At 38.6% G+C, this 16,463-nt stretch overlaps 1 protein-coding gene across 2 annotated transcripts in view; it reads right to left on the bottom strand.

The window, feature by feature from the left end:
* The window catches only part of PTCHD4 (patched domain containing 4), a gene marked incomplete at both ends in the record, with an annotated part of 192,499 nt that extends 177,809 nt beyond the window's left edge, over positions 1-14,690 (bottom strand). The window contains one exon of one of the 2 annotated variants that reach the window (XM_081296193.1): positions 14,265-14,690. In XM_081296193.1, coding sequence (XP_081152319.1) covers positions 14,265-14,690 — 426 coding nt within the window. Of the gene's footprint in view, positions 1-14,090 lie in introns of both variants that reach the window. The other variant, XM_081296192.1, reaches the window with a different exon arrangement.
* Positions 14,691-16,463: the final 1,773 nt, after the last annotated feature.

A 16,463-nucleotide genomic window follows, 5' to 3' on the forward strand; every position in this document is an offset into this window, starting at 1 on the left:
ACTGTTTTAGTACAGGTTGACTTGCCACACTAAAATCCAGGGCAGCCAGGATCTATTTATGAATGAGTTAAAGATTTCAAGCTTGCTAAAATCAGAAGATACATCTAGAAAATAATTATATTGCTACTTTCACAGGTGAAGAGACAAAAGATATGTAATTTGACTGAAGACTTTCAAGTAAGTCTTGGTTAACCTAAAACTGGAAACATTTTATAATTCTTTCATATCATACATTTCTTATGACAGTTAAAAAGCCAAAGAGTTAATTTATCTGATCTTTCATTCATTTGATACATTTTTTTATCTCCTACTACATGCTTATCAAAAGCATAAGCTAACAGTAGATAGTATTAATGAACTAATATGAAGGTGGCCAAATACTGGCTATCTCAGGATGGGTAGGGATTTAGGTTATCTTGATGGAAACCAGGAAGCTAATAACAATTTAATAAAAGTTGAAAGTCTATTTCAAGTCCTAATATTACATTTGGCTCCGTCACCATAATAAAAAATGCATTTACCATGTGCCTATAGTTTTCTTTTTATTAATCTCCTTGCATAAATGTATTAAGTGAGGATGTCTTTTAAAGTGTCAAAGGATACATATTCCCAATGATGAGCAATAACACAGAAAATTGAGTTAGATATCATATTTCTGAGCAGTCTATTAGAGATTAGGGAAGCACGAAAGAGGATAAAGTTGCTTCATTTAGCTAGAGCTCCTACAGAAGTAGCTCACCTAGAGGGAAAATAGTACAGTGGTAGTTAGTGTCAGGGTATTTGTTCTCTCTTTTGGGACCCGAGATCAGACTGGACATGAGGCTGAGTTTCAGGAGAAGCAGCATGAGTCTTGATGAAACTCTTTTCTTTATCTTTTCATCTTATCTACACAAGAACTGGGTAGGATAGGGGAAGGGTGGTGTCTTTTTCTGGTCTAAGGTCCTTCAGTATTTCTCAATCTGGTTACTTACTGGAATTCAAAGAGCTGGGAAATACCAGTGCCCTGGTCATTTCCCTAAGGATCTGATTTAATTGGTCTGGGAAGAGGCCCTGGGTATCATGTAATTAAAAAGTTTCTATAGTGTTTCTTTGAAGAATCATTGATCTATACCAAGTGGAAAACAGTAAAAATTACTTCTTTTTTAATATTTATTTTTTAGTTTTAGGTGGACACAATATTTTTATTTTTATGTGGTGTTGAGAATCAAACCCAGTGCCTCACGCATGTTAGGAGAGCACGCTACCACTTGAGCCACATCCCTAGCCCCAAATTATTTCTTAATATGATAAACCACAGGGTAATCTTAGAAGTGAAACCTTGGATGTGGTCTTTAACAAAGCAATTTATAACATTTTGCATTGGTTTATAAATAACTCAGGTTCTCCTTATTTCTTTCCAAGATTTTTCTTGGGACACCTGCTCCCCTAGAACTTGTTGACCTGTATTTATATTTTACTTTCACAAATGGATGTACTTATGAAAGCAAAATTCTAAATCACATAAGAAAGGGCTCTTTTCCTACATTTTCAATTGTCATGCCAGAAAGTTTTGCTCTCTTCCTTATGCCTGGTAAGGATTGTGAAAATAACTCCCCAAACACTGCCCCAGAATGCATGTTATATAAATCATGTCACAGCTACCTTGCTGAACATTTTGTTACACCAGTAAAATGATAATTATGACCATACTTATGAAACAGTGAAAATAAATAGGTTCAAAAGGGACACGAACCCTATCATGACCACTGTGTATTTTACAGGCAAGGACTTGAAAATTGTTTTATGCAATTGGTGAGGGGGGTGGCAAATGATTCTTCACTTTTTTTTCCTATTCTTTCTATGGTTTTGTCATGATTTGGGGTATTACTAATAAAATAGGGTACAATTTGTTGGGAAATTACCAAGTGCAAGAGTTTTTGAAACTCTGCAGAGTGGGAATTAACAAAAGCATTTTTTTTAACACATAAAAGCAGAGGGATAAAGATGTTAAGTAAAACATCTGAAATCAGACAAAGGAAAAGGAAAAACTGTCTGTTTCCTATTTACTATCCTTTTAATCATAATTTAAAAAAAATTAAAAGGCATTCATAGTCTATAACTGGCTCCCCTATCTTAATCCATGAAGAAACAGGACCCACCTCAATAGAAACAGTTGTTGCTTTAGGCTCTGTGGAGCAGATTGCCAATGATGCTTATAGCTCAATCACCATCCAGTCGGTAGCCTACTTAGCTGAAGGAGAGATGGAGAGTGAGGAGGTAGCATCACTTGAGTTACAAATTACCAAAATATTTTTCTATCACAAGGAGATGACAAATATTATATCACTGTATAATAAACGTTTTATGACAAGTTAATTCTAATAATATAAAACTTGTAGGAAGAGAAACTCTGATGTGATTAGTTAATGAAAAATATCTTAGGTTTTGCAAACTAGAAATAACCTAATTCCTTAAAAACAATCCCCAAGGTAAAAAATGGTCAAAAACATGTAATGAACCTAAGTGCCAACCTGCTATTATCAGCTTTATGTGCTATTCCCTTAGGGAAGTATGCACTATCTATGAAAGGAGGTCATTAAACTAGTTCAGACACTGGGCTTTTCTCATTCCTTGGGGAACTCAAGCAAGTTATCTGTGTCTAGGGACATTCAGTAGTGCCCTACTGCTCCTGTCCTCATGCCCTGTTATGCATGTTCTGACTCACCTACTCAGGCCTCCATCCTATGGAGATTATCTCCAACATGGAATTGTACAGGAAGAGCCAACTCCTGGGAAGAGGGAAATGGCAAGCTAGGCTTTTCCCATGAAAAATGGGTACTATGTGAGAGTTGCCTATGGACCTCGAGGATGGTAACCATTGTTTTCTATTCTTAGTGATAAAGTATTGTCAGAGATATTCAAACAGATCTAGGTAACCCAAATCAACACTCAATGAGAATCCCCTTCCCCCCCCCCAAAAAAAAATATATATATATATATTAATTATATAATATATATATATATATATATTACTGAGGGCTTCCTTACATGTAAAATACTGTTTTTAAATTATGAGGAGAAAGGTACAAATGCAAACAAGATATATCTATTCTTAAGAGCTTCTTAATCTCGAAGGAAAGTAAGACAAGTTCTAAAGCAAACATATACTTATTAGATGTTAACAGCATGCATCATCTTTGTTTTCAATGAAATGTTACATACATGAAATGGGTAAATTCTCTTGTCTAGGGGTTCAGCTTTATGGTTTGCTAGCATTTCCAACCAATAAATTCTCACTCAGATGCACCCATTTTCTATTTACATTAATCAAAATTTGCTCTTAAATAGTTTCATCTGTTAAAATATAAAACAAAAGCATTCAGGCTAAATGGAAAACTTATCCAGTTAAGTCTCTTAGAACTATTAAAAACTATAAATGTAACTGGGGTTCCTTAAGGCCAGAGTATACAAATGAGGTCATATTAAGAGTAATTTTTAGTTGCTCACTTCCACACTTGACTAAGACTGTGGCCCCTGCAAACTTTTGCCTGTGCATTTCTTAGAGTTTTTAGAATGAATGAATATTTTTACTTGTCTACAAATAGATTTTTCCTGTTCTTCCTCTCTAGTCTCCTGGCTGGTGACCCCTACCATAAATTAGAATGAGTACTAGTGATCCCATGATACCCTGAAGTCTGTGCTAAAGTCTATGGATGTGATTCTGTGAATTTCTACAGAGTTCAGATTGCCAGATCAAAATAGAACACCTAGTTAAATCTGAATTTCAGATAAGGAAAGATTGTAATATTTATTACATTACACTAAAAATATATATCTTTATCTGAAATTCCAATGTAACTTGGTGTCCTTGGTCTATTTTTATTTGCTAAATCTGACAACTCTACAGGGTGCCCAAATCATGTTACATTCTCTGCAGCCTCTCCTGAGCTGAAGCCCTGTAGATGCTGTATACAGATGGGCAAGTTTCCCTCACTCTTCTGGTGGCACTTTGTTTCTTGAATCCAAAGCTGTCTTGTGTGTGTGTCTCATGTATCTTAGGACCACTCATAGAAATAGCTTTCAATGACTTTCAATAGCCGTCTCTCATGAGAGCTTAGACACAGACACAGGACTTTTAGACTGACTGGAATGGGTTTTTGCCCTTTTCCTTCACAACTTTCTCCAAGGGCTTCCTCCACAGACTTCCTCTTGTTGGTTAGATCCTCCCCTTCTTATGCACAGAAGACTACCTTTCCTATTAGTTCATTTGGCACATTCAGTTATATTTTAGCAGAGACTTGATACCAATCCATAACACCATTTAGCTTGAGATTAAGAGAACTACCTAGAGTGCATGAGAGTGACTTCCACTTCTGAAGCACTTAAAGAAGCTCAATGGAAAAAGTCACTTTGGGGTCTCAGCTTTTAAGAAATGTGTGTGATCTAGACAGTGTGAAAGATATTCTAGGCAAAAGAAACAGCATGACTATAGATAAGAAAACAGGAAGTTCGGGATGGGTGTTTGTTTTGTTTTATTTTGCAGCATATAATGTACATGGTCTGAAACTGCAAGTGAATTTGGGGGCTTAGCCAAGGAAAATTCTCAGTGGTTATGGTCGGAATCATAATCATCATCAAAAGACTTTTTTACGGGGAAAAAATCATACATATGAGAATGGAAAGGAAAGTAAACCAGTAAAATTGAGAAACTTTATCATTTAGATATGAAGTGTCCCCAAAAAGCTCATGTGTGAGACAATGCAAAAATTTTTCAAGGTGAAATTATTAGATTATGAGAGGTTTAACCTAACAGTGGATTAATCCACTGATATATGGATTAACTGGGTGGTAACTGTAAGCAAGTAGGGTGTGGCTAGAAGAGATAGGTTACTAGGGGCATACTTTAAGGGTATATATTTTATATTTTGTCACTGATGAGTGGAGCTTTCTATTCTTGCTTGCCATGTCCTGAACTGCTTTCCTCTGTCATCATGCCCTTCCTCCACAGGGTTCCGCCTCACCTCAGGCCAAGAGCTATGGAGTCAGCCAACCGTGGACTGAACCTCTGAAACTGTGAGCCAAAATAAACTTTTCCTCCATTAAGCTTTTCTTGTCAGGTCCTTTGGTCACAGTAACACAAAAGCTGTTATTAGCAAAGAGTTGTCACATTCAGAATGAAGATCCTGCAGGAGGCTCCAGCTTTGCAGTGCAAAAGGCAGAGGGATCCAGATCCATCACACTGCTCTGGCTCAGGAAACAGTGAGCACTATTCTACCAGGTAGACAGATTTTGCAGCTTTGAGGGCTAACATAAAAAGGCATTTTCCTCTGATAATGAAGTCACAAAAATGTCAATTAGTCAATTCCATAAGTCTTCTGGATAAAGGTAGAAAGTCAGTGTTCAAGCATTAACCACTAAATGCTTAAGAATGTACAATGAACCAAGTGCTGTTCTGAGGGTCTTATACCCTTCCTACTTGGGGTGTGGATCTTGGAACAGAAACACAAGTTCCATTAAGAGCTTGCTAGAAATGCAACCTACTTCAGACTCCTTACTGAAACAGAATATGCACTTTTAACAGAAGCTCCAGGTGGGACAAGAATTTGAGAGGCACTGCTTCAGGTTTCATGAATTAATTTAATACATTCAAAATTAAGTAGTATGAGTTCTTATGAGGAAACTCAGTTACAAAGACGTTAAACAACATGCCAAAATTCATACAGTTAGTAAGAGTAAAGATGTAAACCTAGACCAACTTGGTCCATAAACCCTGGTTTAAATTATGTCATAAACACTGACTCCTGATTCCTGTGAAATTCTTAACATGACCTTTACCACCTTCATCATCATCATCATCAATCTTTAACTTGCATCAATAGTGGCTTGATGTCAGCACTTCTAAGGTACCACATTCTCCCCATCAAACTCCTTTTTTTAATTGGTGCCCTATAAATATACATAATAGTGGGATTCAGTATGCCATATTCCTACACACACATAAAATAATTCAATCAATCTCATACCTCAGTACCTTCCCTTTCCAACATCTCCCCACCAAACTTTTGTCCTCACCATCTAACCCACCCTTTAGGTTCACTTCCTCTTACCTTCAGAGTACAGCTCACTCAGTCATTTCCTCAGAAAAAATAGTTTTCAATACTATAAGACTCAGCACCTATCCTCATACTACCATGTATTTTTCATTCATGGTAATCTATGATTATGAATTTTATGTGTAACTTTTCTCTTTTTTTAAATTCGTCTCAAGCCCTCAGGGGACAGTAACCACATATGTTTTATTTCTCACTGAATCTGTAGTGGTTAACAGAGTGCTTGACACAAAGCAGACCTAGTATCTACCTTTATGAATCCATACGTAAATGTCTGGAGTCCTACTTACATGATATGATGTGTATCTTACCCTCATTAGAATGACCTGCATTGACAATCAGAACTATATACTGTCTTTCTCCAACTCATGAATAGACTTGATCATTAGAAAGGAGGCAATTTTGAGGATGAACCATAAACATCCAGTCAAACCAGCATCTTCCATGAACACCAGGAATTGTTTTAGAACCCCTTGCAGCAATGAGAACCCTTTAAACTTGTTCCTGGCCTTGTAGAACCCAGAGCCTATACAGTCTTCCCTTGGTATCTGCCAATATCAAACTCCAGGAATGTTCAAGTCCTTCACATAAAATAGCATGGCCTTTGCATGTACATCTTACAGTATACTTTAAATCATCTCTAGAGTACTTATAATGTTCAATGAAACGTAAATGACATGTAAATAGTTGTTGTTCTGTTCAGGGAATAATAAAAAAAAAAAGGTCTGTAATGTGTAGCACAGATGCATTTTTTTTCTCTAATATTTTCCATTCACAGTTGTTTGAAACCATGATTGCAGAACCGACAGATATCGAGGACCAACTGCACTCTGCCTGTAATTGTTGAGACAGCAGGGGACAAGTTAGAAGACCCAAGGTAAGACCTCTCCACATTAGGAAGGTAGCTCCAGAAAGGAAACACTGACTGCTCCAATACATATCCTGTACCTAACCAGGGTCCATTCATTTTTGAGTGCTGCTCATCAGAAACCTTTCAGGGATCCTGAATTTGTCAGAATGATAGAGAATGAGCCTTGATTTCAATGAACAACTCTACCATAATAATCTTGTCTGAAAAAAAGCAGGGATTATAATGTCACTTTGAAAGTACCCTCTACTATAATTTTGTGTTTAATTTTCTCCCAAATATTCTTGCTCCTATGTATGGTTCCTATACCTTGTGCTCTCATATCATATTAACATAATTAGGCTAACTAGGGCTTAATGTTGCTATTATTGTGAAACAAATGCAAAAGAGCTTGAGAAAAATGCAACTATTTTTTTTCTTAAAGAGATGGTTAGATTTAATTTCAACATTTTCAGAAAATATTGAATGACAATAGTGAGCTTTAAACTTAAGTAGGTAGCAGACCCAATTGTAGATGATAGGGATGAGGGCTCTTCAATTTGGAATGGCCCCTTGATAATTCAGCACACGTTTCCTTATGTTTCCATCACATACCTCATTGGTGAGAGGCTCTTTTACCTTATGTCCTTATGCTACTTTTGATCTGAAACAACACATGTGACTTTAAACTCAAGTCATGAATTAGTAGTACAGAGGTCAAACTTGGGTCTCATAGCTTCTCAAATTCTATTATATATATATATCACCTGTTTTAAAAAGTGTAATTTCCAGTCAGTAGGTCTGAGGTGATACCTGGGAAGTTTTAATTTCTAATAAGTTTCCCGGTGATGCTGATGCTGTTGGCCTATCCACAATATTTTAAGGAGGAAGGTCTTAGAAAACAAAAATGAAATTAATTTTGTGGATTACAATACAATTTGGCATGCTTTTAAGTTAGGTCATAAGCATTGCTTAACTGATTCTGTGTGCCAGGGCCCTTATGAATGCAACCTTATCAACCAAGCCCACTGGCAGAACAATTCAGAAAAATGAGTCATTCCTGTGTTTCCATCCTGGGGTAGGGGCCTGAGTGATTTGTTTGACAAAGTTAGGGGAGAAATCAGCCTGCTCTCCAATCTAGAGCTATCTTGGGTCAATCTAGATGCTTGGGATTTTCATATTTCTTCTTTAAAGATATTTAAGTTGAATATTTACAGAAATGTCTGGACATATCTGAAGTAGACCTAAGAATATGTTGATCAACACTAAAACTGAATTAAAAGCAATGTGGTCCAATTGTGGTATAAAAGCCAATAGATTAAAATGAAAAACTCTCTAAACACAATATATTTTGAATAGCATTACATAAAGATGATTTCAATTATGTTGGTTTTTAAAGTAAAAAACATTGAAAACTGTTGCAATAAATTATTGGTTAAGGTATCAGGGATAGGAAAATAAGTGTTATTTTTAGGGGGTAGGGAGATAACTTAGACCATTCATACATTTCTATCACATAAGTGTTTCTTTGACTTTTACTTCCCATCTCCATGCCAAGCCCTTAGTGGTCCTGAACCACTGAGAAAACCATGATTAGACTAGCTGAAAGTAAAGAAATGGAAAGAAGAATTCAGAAAATCATTTCTGTTCCTTTGAGTTTTTTTTTTTTAAACCCTTACTTAATCCTTGAATACCCAAAATGGAAAAACACATTACCACCTATGGAAATTATCTAATTTGGGTTAAAATAGGTCTTTCCTAAAGCCAAGGAGCAGGAGACAGGCCCCAATGCCAAGGAAGTTTTAGCTCACTTTTGGAGCTCAGGAAAGTTCAATAAACAAACAAATCCTGGTACAGTGGACAGAAAATATATGTGTGGTAATTTAGTTAGAACACTATGACTAATGTTTTTTTAACAGCATCCTTCAAATCTAATCAAGCATATCTACTTTACTCCAGAGGAGAAATATTCTAGAATATATGCTCAATCCACTATGATCATAGCGATCTACTACAGGGTGGAATGTTACATAAGAAGTTTACTGGTTGGCAAGAATCCCTGCAGTTTCCTAAACTGGCTCTGTTGTTTTAAAAGATGAAGAAGCTGATACTTCAATTGGTGATGAGATCTGTCTAATGTCACAAAACCAGTTTTTAAAGAAGTAGGCTCCTGAATATTGCTCAATTTAAAGTGCATTGCACTATGCCATCTTTTATTCCCCCCTTGAAGCAAATTTAAGCCAGAAATGACCAAGCTTATTTGGCACAAAAGTTTCTGGCTCAAAACCTTGGGCCACATCACAACTTTAAAACTTTCAGCTGATCCTAAAGCCTTACCCTAGTTTGTTCTGAGTTGATGGGAAATTATATTAAAGGTGAGATCATATGCCAATGAGGTATTTGCTGTACTCTTTTGGCAGGTCCCACATTCGTCAGATGGTAAGAATTTGTCCCAACTAGATGCTTCATGCCATGACATCTTCCTAGGAGCCTGTCACTCTGAGTGAGCAAGGGAAGTGGGTGGAAGATCAATAGTGGTCTTTTAACATGGATTTGAAATGGCTTTGCAAGTATGGCCCAACTTCTTTCTTAGTACAAAGGGTTTTAATTACGTAGATTAGTGCAGGAAGTGACAGGATCTAATAATGTGTTGTTAAGAATATAAGTCTTGGTATCAGATAGAACTGAATTTAAATCCCACCTCCAATATGTACTGGTATGGGGACCTCATGTTAATCATTTAACCTTCTTGTTCTTTACCTATAAAACAAGAATTCAAATATTCCCCTTGACTCACAATTCTAAGTATTAGATGAAATACCATATATAAAACACCACTTAGAATACAAATTGAATATTTAATAAGGTTACATGTTTTCCCCTATGAAGAGGTAGAATCAGAAAGATAAGCTTAAATCAAAATATCAGAGAAGGTCCTAATATCTATATCTCATAGGGTTTTAGAATGAATTAAGGAAAAAAAATTTATAAAGTAGCTTTCCTTGGAAGTCTTTAAAAATAATGCAGGTCCTGATTTTTTCATGTTGGCCAATTGCCTTTCTATTGAAATTAGAAACAAACAGTTCACTGCAATATCTTCCAAGCACTGAGGATGCACCCAAAATTTACCCAAAAAAACAACATCTTCTATTAAGAAGCAGGGACTCTATTTTTGTTCCTATTCTCAGACATGGTACACTGATGTACACAGTGACTTCCCTTAAAAATCTGTTCAGAGGTGTATCTACTAGTGGAATGTGTCTACTGGTGGAATTTAATAGGAAGTGTGACTTCAAGGAAGTCAAATCTGCTGCATTCTTTTTTCTGTGTCTGCCAGGAGGTTGGAATCTAGACTAGCTAAAAACCCATTTCCAAGGACCACATTGTCTGTTTCATTTTTACTTATGCCTTTCAGTATAAAGAACTGGGGACATATGAGAATGCTACATTCATGGAACTAACTAGGTTGACAAGTAAGGTTATGATGCCTACCTAAAAATCAGGGTAATATTACCCACAGTCACCTGAGTTGTTTGAATGATAAAACATTTCTTGGTGCTAGAACAGTCCTTGTTTACCAATCTTGAGGACCTGTTCCACATTAATATCCTATCCCACTTTAAATATTAGAAGCTAGTTTCAACACTATATTAAGCATTTTACTTAAAAATTTAACCTGGCCATATTGCATTTGTGTGTGTGTGTGTGTGTGTGTGTGTGTGTGTGTGTGTGTGTGTTATTGAGGTTATAAAATCACTGTACAGAAATCTTTAAAATAAAAGCACGTCACAGAGGTTCAAAAGCAGTCATAGTTTTGTGATATTGCAGAATATAGGCACAAATTAACCAATAAACTAGGTAATGAGTGTTTGTCATGGACACTATCTACATAGACATGCAAGAGGTTGGATTGGGAGAAGTGATGGTACAAAAGCAATATAAGACATGGCCCTTAGGCTTCATCAAAGATTTAACATAAAGATTATAATGAAGAGCAGTTTGTAGAATACTATTATTAGGTGAACTGATTTCAGATTTTGGCATACTTTTTATATAGCTTTGGAAAACTTGAGTGTGCTTCGTTTCTTCTATGGCATTCTATGCCAACTGCTTTTTTTTTTTTTTCCAATCTAAGTCACTATTTGATTTCCATAGAAGACAACTTTCTGTGTCCCTGCTTAGCTGGATCACCTTGTCAATATAATCATGTTTATCAGAAGTTCTAAACCTTTCTCTGCTCAGGACTAAGTGTATGTCTTAACAGTACTTAGAAGATGAACTGATTGTCATAACTCAGATTTCTGACTACTTCTTTCTGTCAATCAGTGCTTACACATCTTCAGACTATCTTCCAGCACTGACCTACTGCTTCTATCATATCAAATGATTTTCAGTTCTTACATTATCCAGGACACCGATATTTATTCTACAATTTCCCTCAACTCCTGATCCTTGCCCACCAACAGAATTTTTCAGCACTAAAATTTTCCATATTAAACAGAGTAGGGAAGAGCAGTAACCCATGGATGGTAGAGAAAGTAAATGAATTAGAAAGCTAGAAAATGTACATATAAAATATTATCTTGCATCCCCTATAGGTGTAGTTATTCGACTTTAGCATGCATCAGCATCACAGAGACACACTTTGACAACCACTGCCACACATAATTAATTTCCAAATAACACTTATAAAACCAAAAGGCCTCTCATTTCACTCTGTGCTAGTGAGTTCTGATCCTGGGAGCCCTTGAAGTGCCTTTGGTAGAATTCTAGTCACTCATGATACTTATAATTTTTTTTTTATACTGCATGAGCATGTGTGAGATTGTCTGGTCTTGAGAGAGCCCATTGCTCTCAGAAGATCTCAAAGGGCTCATTGACCCAAATACAGCTTAAGGACTCCCACTGATGACATGCATACAGAGTCAAACCAACACCTTTGAGGAAACACTGATATTAGAATACAATATAATAAGGACTTTTAGTCCTTCTGTAATTCTTCTGTTCATTTTATGGTTAATAAAATAATTATACTATTACTACATTAGCCTTTGTAATCAATTATTCCATTTCTTTATGATTATCCACTGACTACTATCCATATGTATATTAAGCAAACAATCAGTCAAAAAGTTTACATGGAACACATATTATGGGTCTAGTATCATGTCAGCTCAGTGGTGTACCCAATGATTGTAGAGTCCCCACTAACAGGTAACTCTGGGTGAGGATGCTGGCATCTACTACTTTTAAACCCCCAAAGGTAAGAAGTTTGCTTTTCTTGCCCTAAGTTTGTCTCAGGTGCTTTGAAGAGCACATAATAAACCATATGAGCACAACCAATGATCACTAGATAAGTAAAATAACTACCCCCAAGGGTTTTGTATTGTAAATGTCAAAATGATATTGCCAGATAAACAAAATATCCATAGTTGCCGATTGGTCACAGTCTTTTCACCTTTTCTCACTGCTTAATAGAGGTGATTGAGACCCTACTAATACCACATATTAATAAACTACAAAATTGACTCAATAGGAAAGACAAATTGAAATTTAAATGACACAGTTGCAAATTTTTCTTTACTCCAGATGACTGGCATAAGAAAGAACTCAGTTAAAATAGGCTGGGAAAATTACCTCTCCACCACATCTTTTCTTTAGCAAGCAATAATGGTTATGGCAAAGGATTCAGGAAAGGAAAAGCATGCTGCCCAACCACACATACCCAACATGCTCCCATCAATAAGTATGAAGTAGGCAAACCCTCTACTTAGATTTAAAGCAAATGAATCATCTGCCCAGTTTCACTAAACCTCAAGGGACTGCTCAGCTTTGTAAAACTGAGATTCTTCTCATCCTCTGGATCCATTCAAACAAGATGCCATGTTAAAAGGAGGCAAGTTATGAGGTTTCCTGAGGAATCCCTAACTAAGCCCTCCTTTATTCAGGAAAAGGAGGATATTTTTCACTCAACAATCCTGAGAAAGTTATTTTTAACTGTACACACAAGCTAACTATATTAAACAAATTAATAAGTATATTAATGATTTTCTATGTTAGGCTGTTCATTTACTGAAGCTGGGGGGCCTTCCTATTCCATTTTCTCCATGGAAGCATGCACACATCCTCATACACATTAGCAGAAAGCACATTCTTTCCTCTTGGGGAACACCTGTCTTGGGAGTTCTTGATTGTGCATCTTCTGAGTCTTCAGGGTCAAGCACATGAATGGTGCAGTGACTCCTCTAGAAGTCACATTTGTCCCTGAAACTTCAGTCACCTGGAGACTGCATGCCTCATTGCCTGCAGCAACTCAGTCCTGACAATGTAGAATGAGTTTAGAAACCTCATGTGAGCAATAAAATTTGAATTGAGAGTCCAAAGAACACCGTATATTTAATGCTGAAATAATGATTTTTTGTAATTTTTGCTGATTATAGAATTTTTCCTTTCCATTTGTTATAGGGCTGTTATAATAACCATGCTTTGGTATGAATTTATTTTATGGGAAAGGAATAAAGCAGGACTAGGTAAATGAAGTCATCAGTTAGGTGTACATCCCTATTTTATATATATTGAATTTTTCTGCTTCTTTTGCTATTCACACACACACACATACACACACAGCACAATTCCTGGAAGCCTTACTATATCCATAACCCACTGCTCTCAGACACATGCTCACAGGGCACCAAAATACAAACTCCATACATGTCAAAATCAAGCCAGGATGAAGATGTCAGGTGGATATGGCACCAGGTGGATGTGTAATCAGTAATAAGAAATACATTGAGCCCCATAATGAAAAGAAATCCCCCAATTGATCAGGATTCCCCCTCCCCCTTCCATTCACTGATTTATTAACCCCGAACAAAGATGTAATTGCAGGGTCTCAGAAACTTTTTTTCTTTTTTTTCTTTCTTTTTTTTTTTGGCATTTGTTTGATTTGGCTTTGAATTTCTTAGTATCTAGTTGTACCATTCATTGCCTGTTTTCTTCTCTCAGTTACCCATCTCCCCCACCACCACCCCGAAATGAAAGAAGCATCAGCTTCTGAGTCTTAAGGATGAGACCTCTGCATTTTCTTTGCTTGTTTAGGGCAAGAAATGAAGTGCTGCCTCTTTAATTGGCAGAAGCATGCAGGAGGAGCATACCTTTAATTTAGTGTTGGGATACCTCACTTGCACCCTGGCTGTTGTCTTATTGGAGACGGCAGCCTGCCTGAGATCCTCTAGCACTGAAATAATATCATCCAGCACGCATTTCTTATCCTGATTTCTCAACACACACAGATGGGAAAAAGTATAATTATAGCCCTTGTGGTTCACCTTCATTTCCAGCACGGCTCGGTGGGTCTGCAGGATCCCCTCAGCCTGAAGCAAAATATTGTCCCCGGGTGGGGAGAGGAGGATCACCCTACCATACCTCCCAGGGGTGTGTAAGTCCGAATAGAGCTGGCTTTTGGACTGGTCCAGGGGGAAAAGGCTGCTGGCCAGGCTGCGCTCGATCTTGGCCAGGCTGTGGCTGGGAGCGACGAGGCGCTCCAGGTCGCCCTCGGGCTGGAAGCGGTTGAGCGCGCTGAGGCCGAAGGTGATGGTCAGGACTGCGGGCACGGTGAGGAAAAAGACCGGGTGCCGGCTCACGCACAAGCCCAGCCTGTGGCAGAACGACTGGAGCCCTCTGCGAAGCACCTGCCGCAGCATCCTCCACCAGATCCAGCTCGCAGGCACTCCCGGCCTTCTTAAAAAGCACATGTGACACGTGTAAGCGCCGGGCTATCCCGCTCTCCCCCACCCCATCCCATCCCCTCGGGGCCACCCCCCTTCCCACCGCCGCCGCCTCCCCACCCCCTCTGCGCTCACCCCCCAACCGCTCCTCCTGGTCTTTCCCCGGCCCCACCTCCATGCGCTCCTACTACTCTTTCAAACACTGCAGCAAGTTGCAGCAAGGCGGGCAAATATCGACAGCGCGCGTGGGGGCGGGCGGCGGGCGCTGCGGGGGCGCGGCGGGGCCCACCCCCTCCCTGGCCTCCCCGCGCCCTCGCCGCCTCCCGCTCTGCCTCTCACCGCATGAGCCGCGTTCCCTTGGTCTAGCCCTTCATCTCGGTGCTGCAGTCCCCCGGCCTCCCTCGCTGGAGGTGGTTCTGTGCGGAGCGTCCCACAGATGTGGATTTCCTCTCTGTCCTGATGGGGTTCGGTGCCTAACTGGAACCATGTGCCTCGGTGTTGTAAGAAGCAGACATGTGCCCCGTGGGGGGGAGGGGGGGAGAAGAGAAGGGCGGGAGTAGATGGGGAAAGGGGGCAGCTAAGCTTTTCTTTTTTTAAGATGCTGACAGTTATTTTTAGAGTTTTGTTTTCCCTCTTCCTTCTCCGCTGGAGTGAATGGAAGAGGAAATGGGTGAAGGTGCTGCTGGCCCATTGGAACAGGGGCAATTAGAATCTAAGCAGGAGTGGGGCGTGGAGGGAGGGAGCTCCAGGGCTTGAGAAGGCAGCCTTCTTGTCCCACCAGTTTCCTTGTGCCCTCGAATTCTGCCTTTTGGCCAAAGAAAAGGAGCAGTAGAGGATGATGCTGCAATTTTAACATCCCACAAAGCAGGCAAGGGATTTTCTTTCAATACCAGTCCACTGCAGCTGGGGGCTGCCAGAGACCCCCTTTATCCTCTGTGCTGCGTCGGGGCTTTCAGGATGCCTTCCTTCCTTTGGATGTTAGAGAGGAGGCATTTGCCAATAGAAGTGTCTTGTGCTTTAGGGTGTGTGTGTGTGTGTGTGTGTGTGTGTGTGTGTGTTTTCTCAAAGTGAAGATCTACAGGCAAATGTGGTTTCTTATACACTCACTTCCTCTACTCTTGAGGTTTAAGAACAGAAAGTTCTTAATGTTGGTTTCAAGCCCCTCGCCCAAGTTTCCCTACCATTGGAACTGTTTCAAGATATGTAGTTTAGATTCATTTTCTCCTGAGTGGAATTCAAGAAACAAACAGGTCAGGTAGTTTTGCCTAAGAAAGAGAGCTAGGTAGAAAACAGGTAAACACACTATAGTCCCTGTGGAAAACAATGAGTCTCCTTCACCATATGGGGGAAAAAAAAACACCCATAATGTCTCCCTGAGCACCTTAAAGTGTGAAGGTCAGGAACTCTTTCCCTCAGATCAGATCAATTTCAAACATTAGTGTCCGTGTATATTATTTTTATTTATTTATTTTTCATTTAATGGGGCATTCACAAGTTATGTTGTAGAAAAAAAATATGAAGAAATCTTGAGGACAAATTCAGAAGTTTGTGAATTGGAGATCGGCTTTTCAAAGTTTCCATTCTCTTTGGAGTGACTTCATAGAGAAGATGGAATTGGGAGAGATGTTTTATGCACTTTTTTAAGAGCAAAAGGACCAATTTTTCATTAGATGCTTAGAAAGGTACCCATCTATGCATACAAACAAGCTGAAGAACTCATCCTCTAAATCGATGCCTTTTATTTTTTTGTGGTGGAATTGATTCTTCAGTTAAGAAATCAGTGAGACAGCAGAGAACTCA

Source organism: Spermophilus citellus (assembly GCF_964194105.1).
Source record: "Spermophilus citellus genome assembly, chromosome: 5".
In the NCBI taxonomy this organism is placed as follows: Eukaryota; Metazoa; Chordata; class Mammalia; order Rodentia; family Sciuridae; genus Spermophilus; species Spermophilus citellus.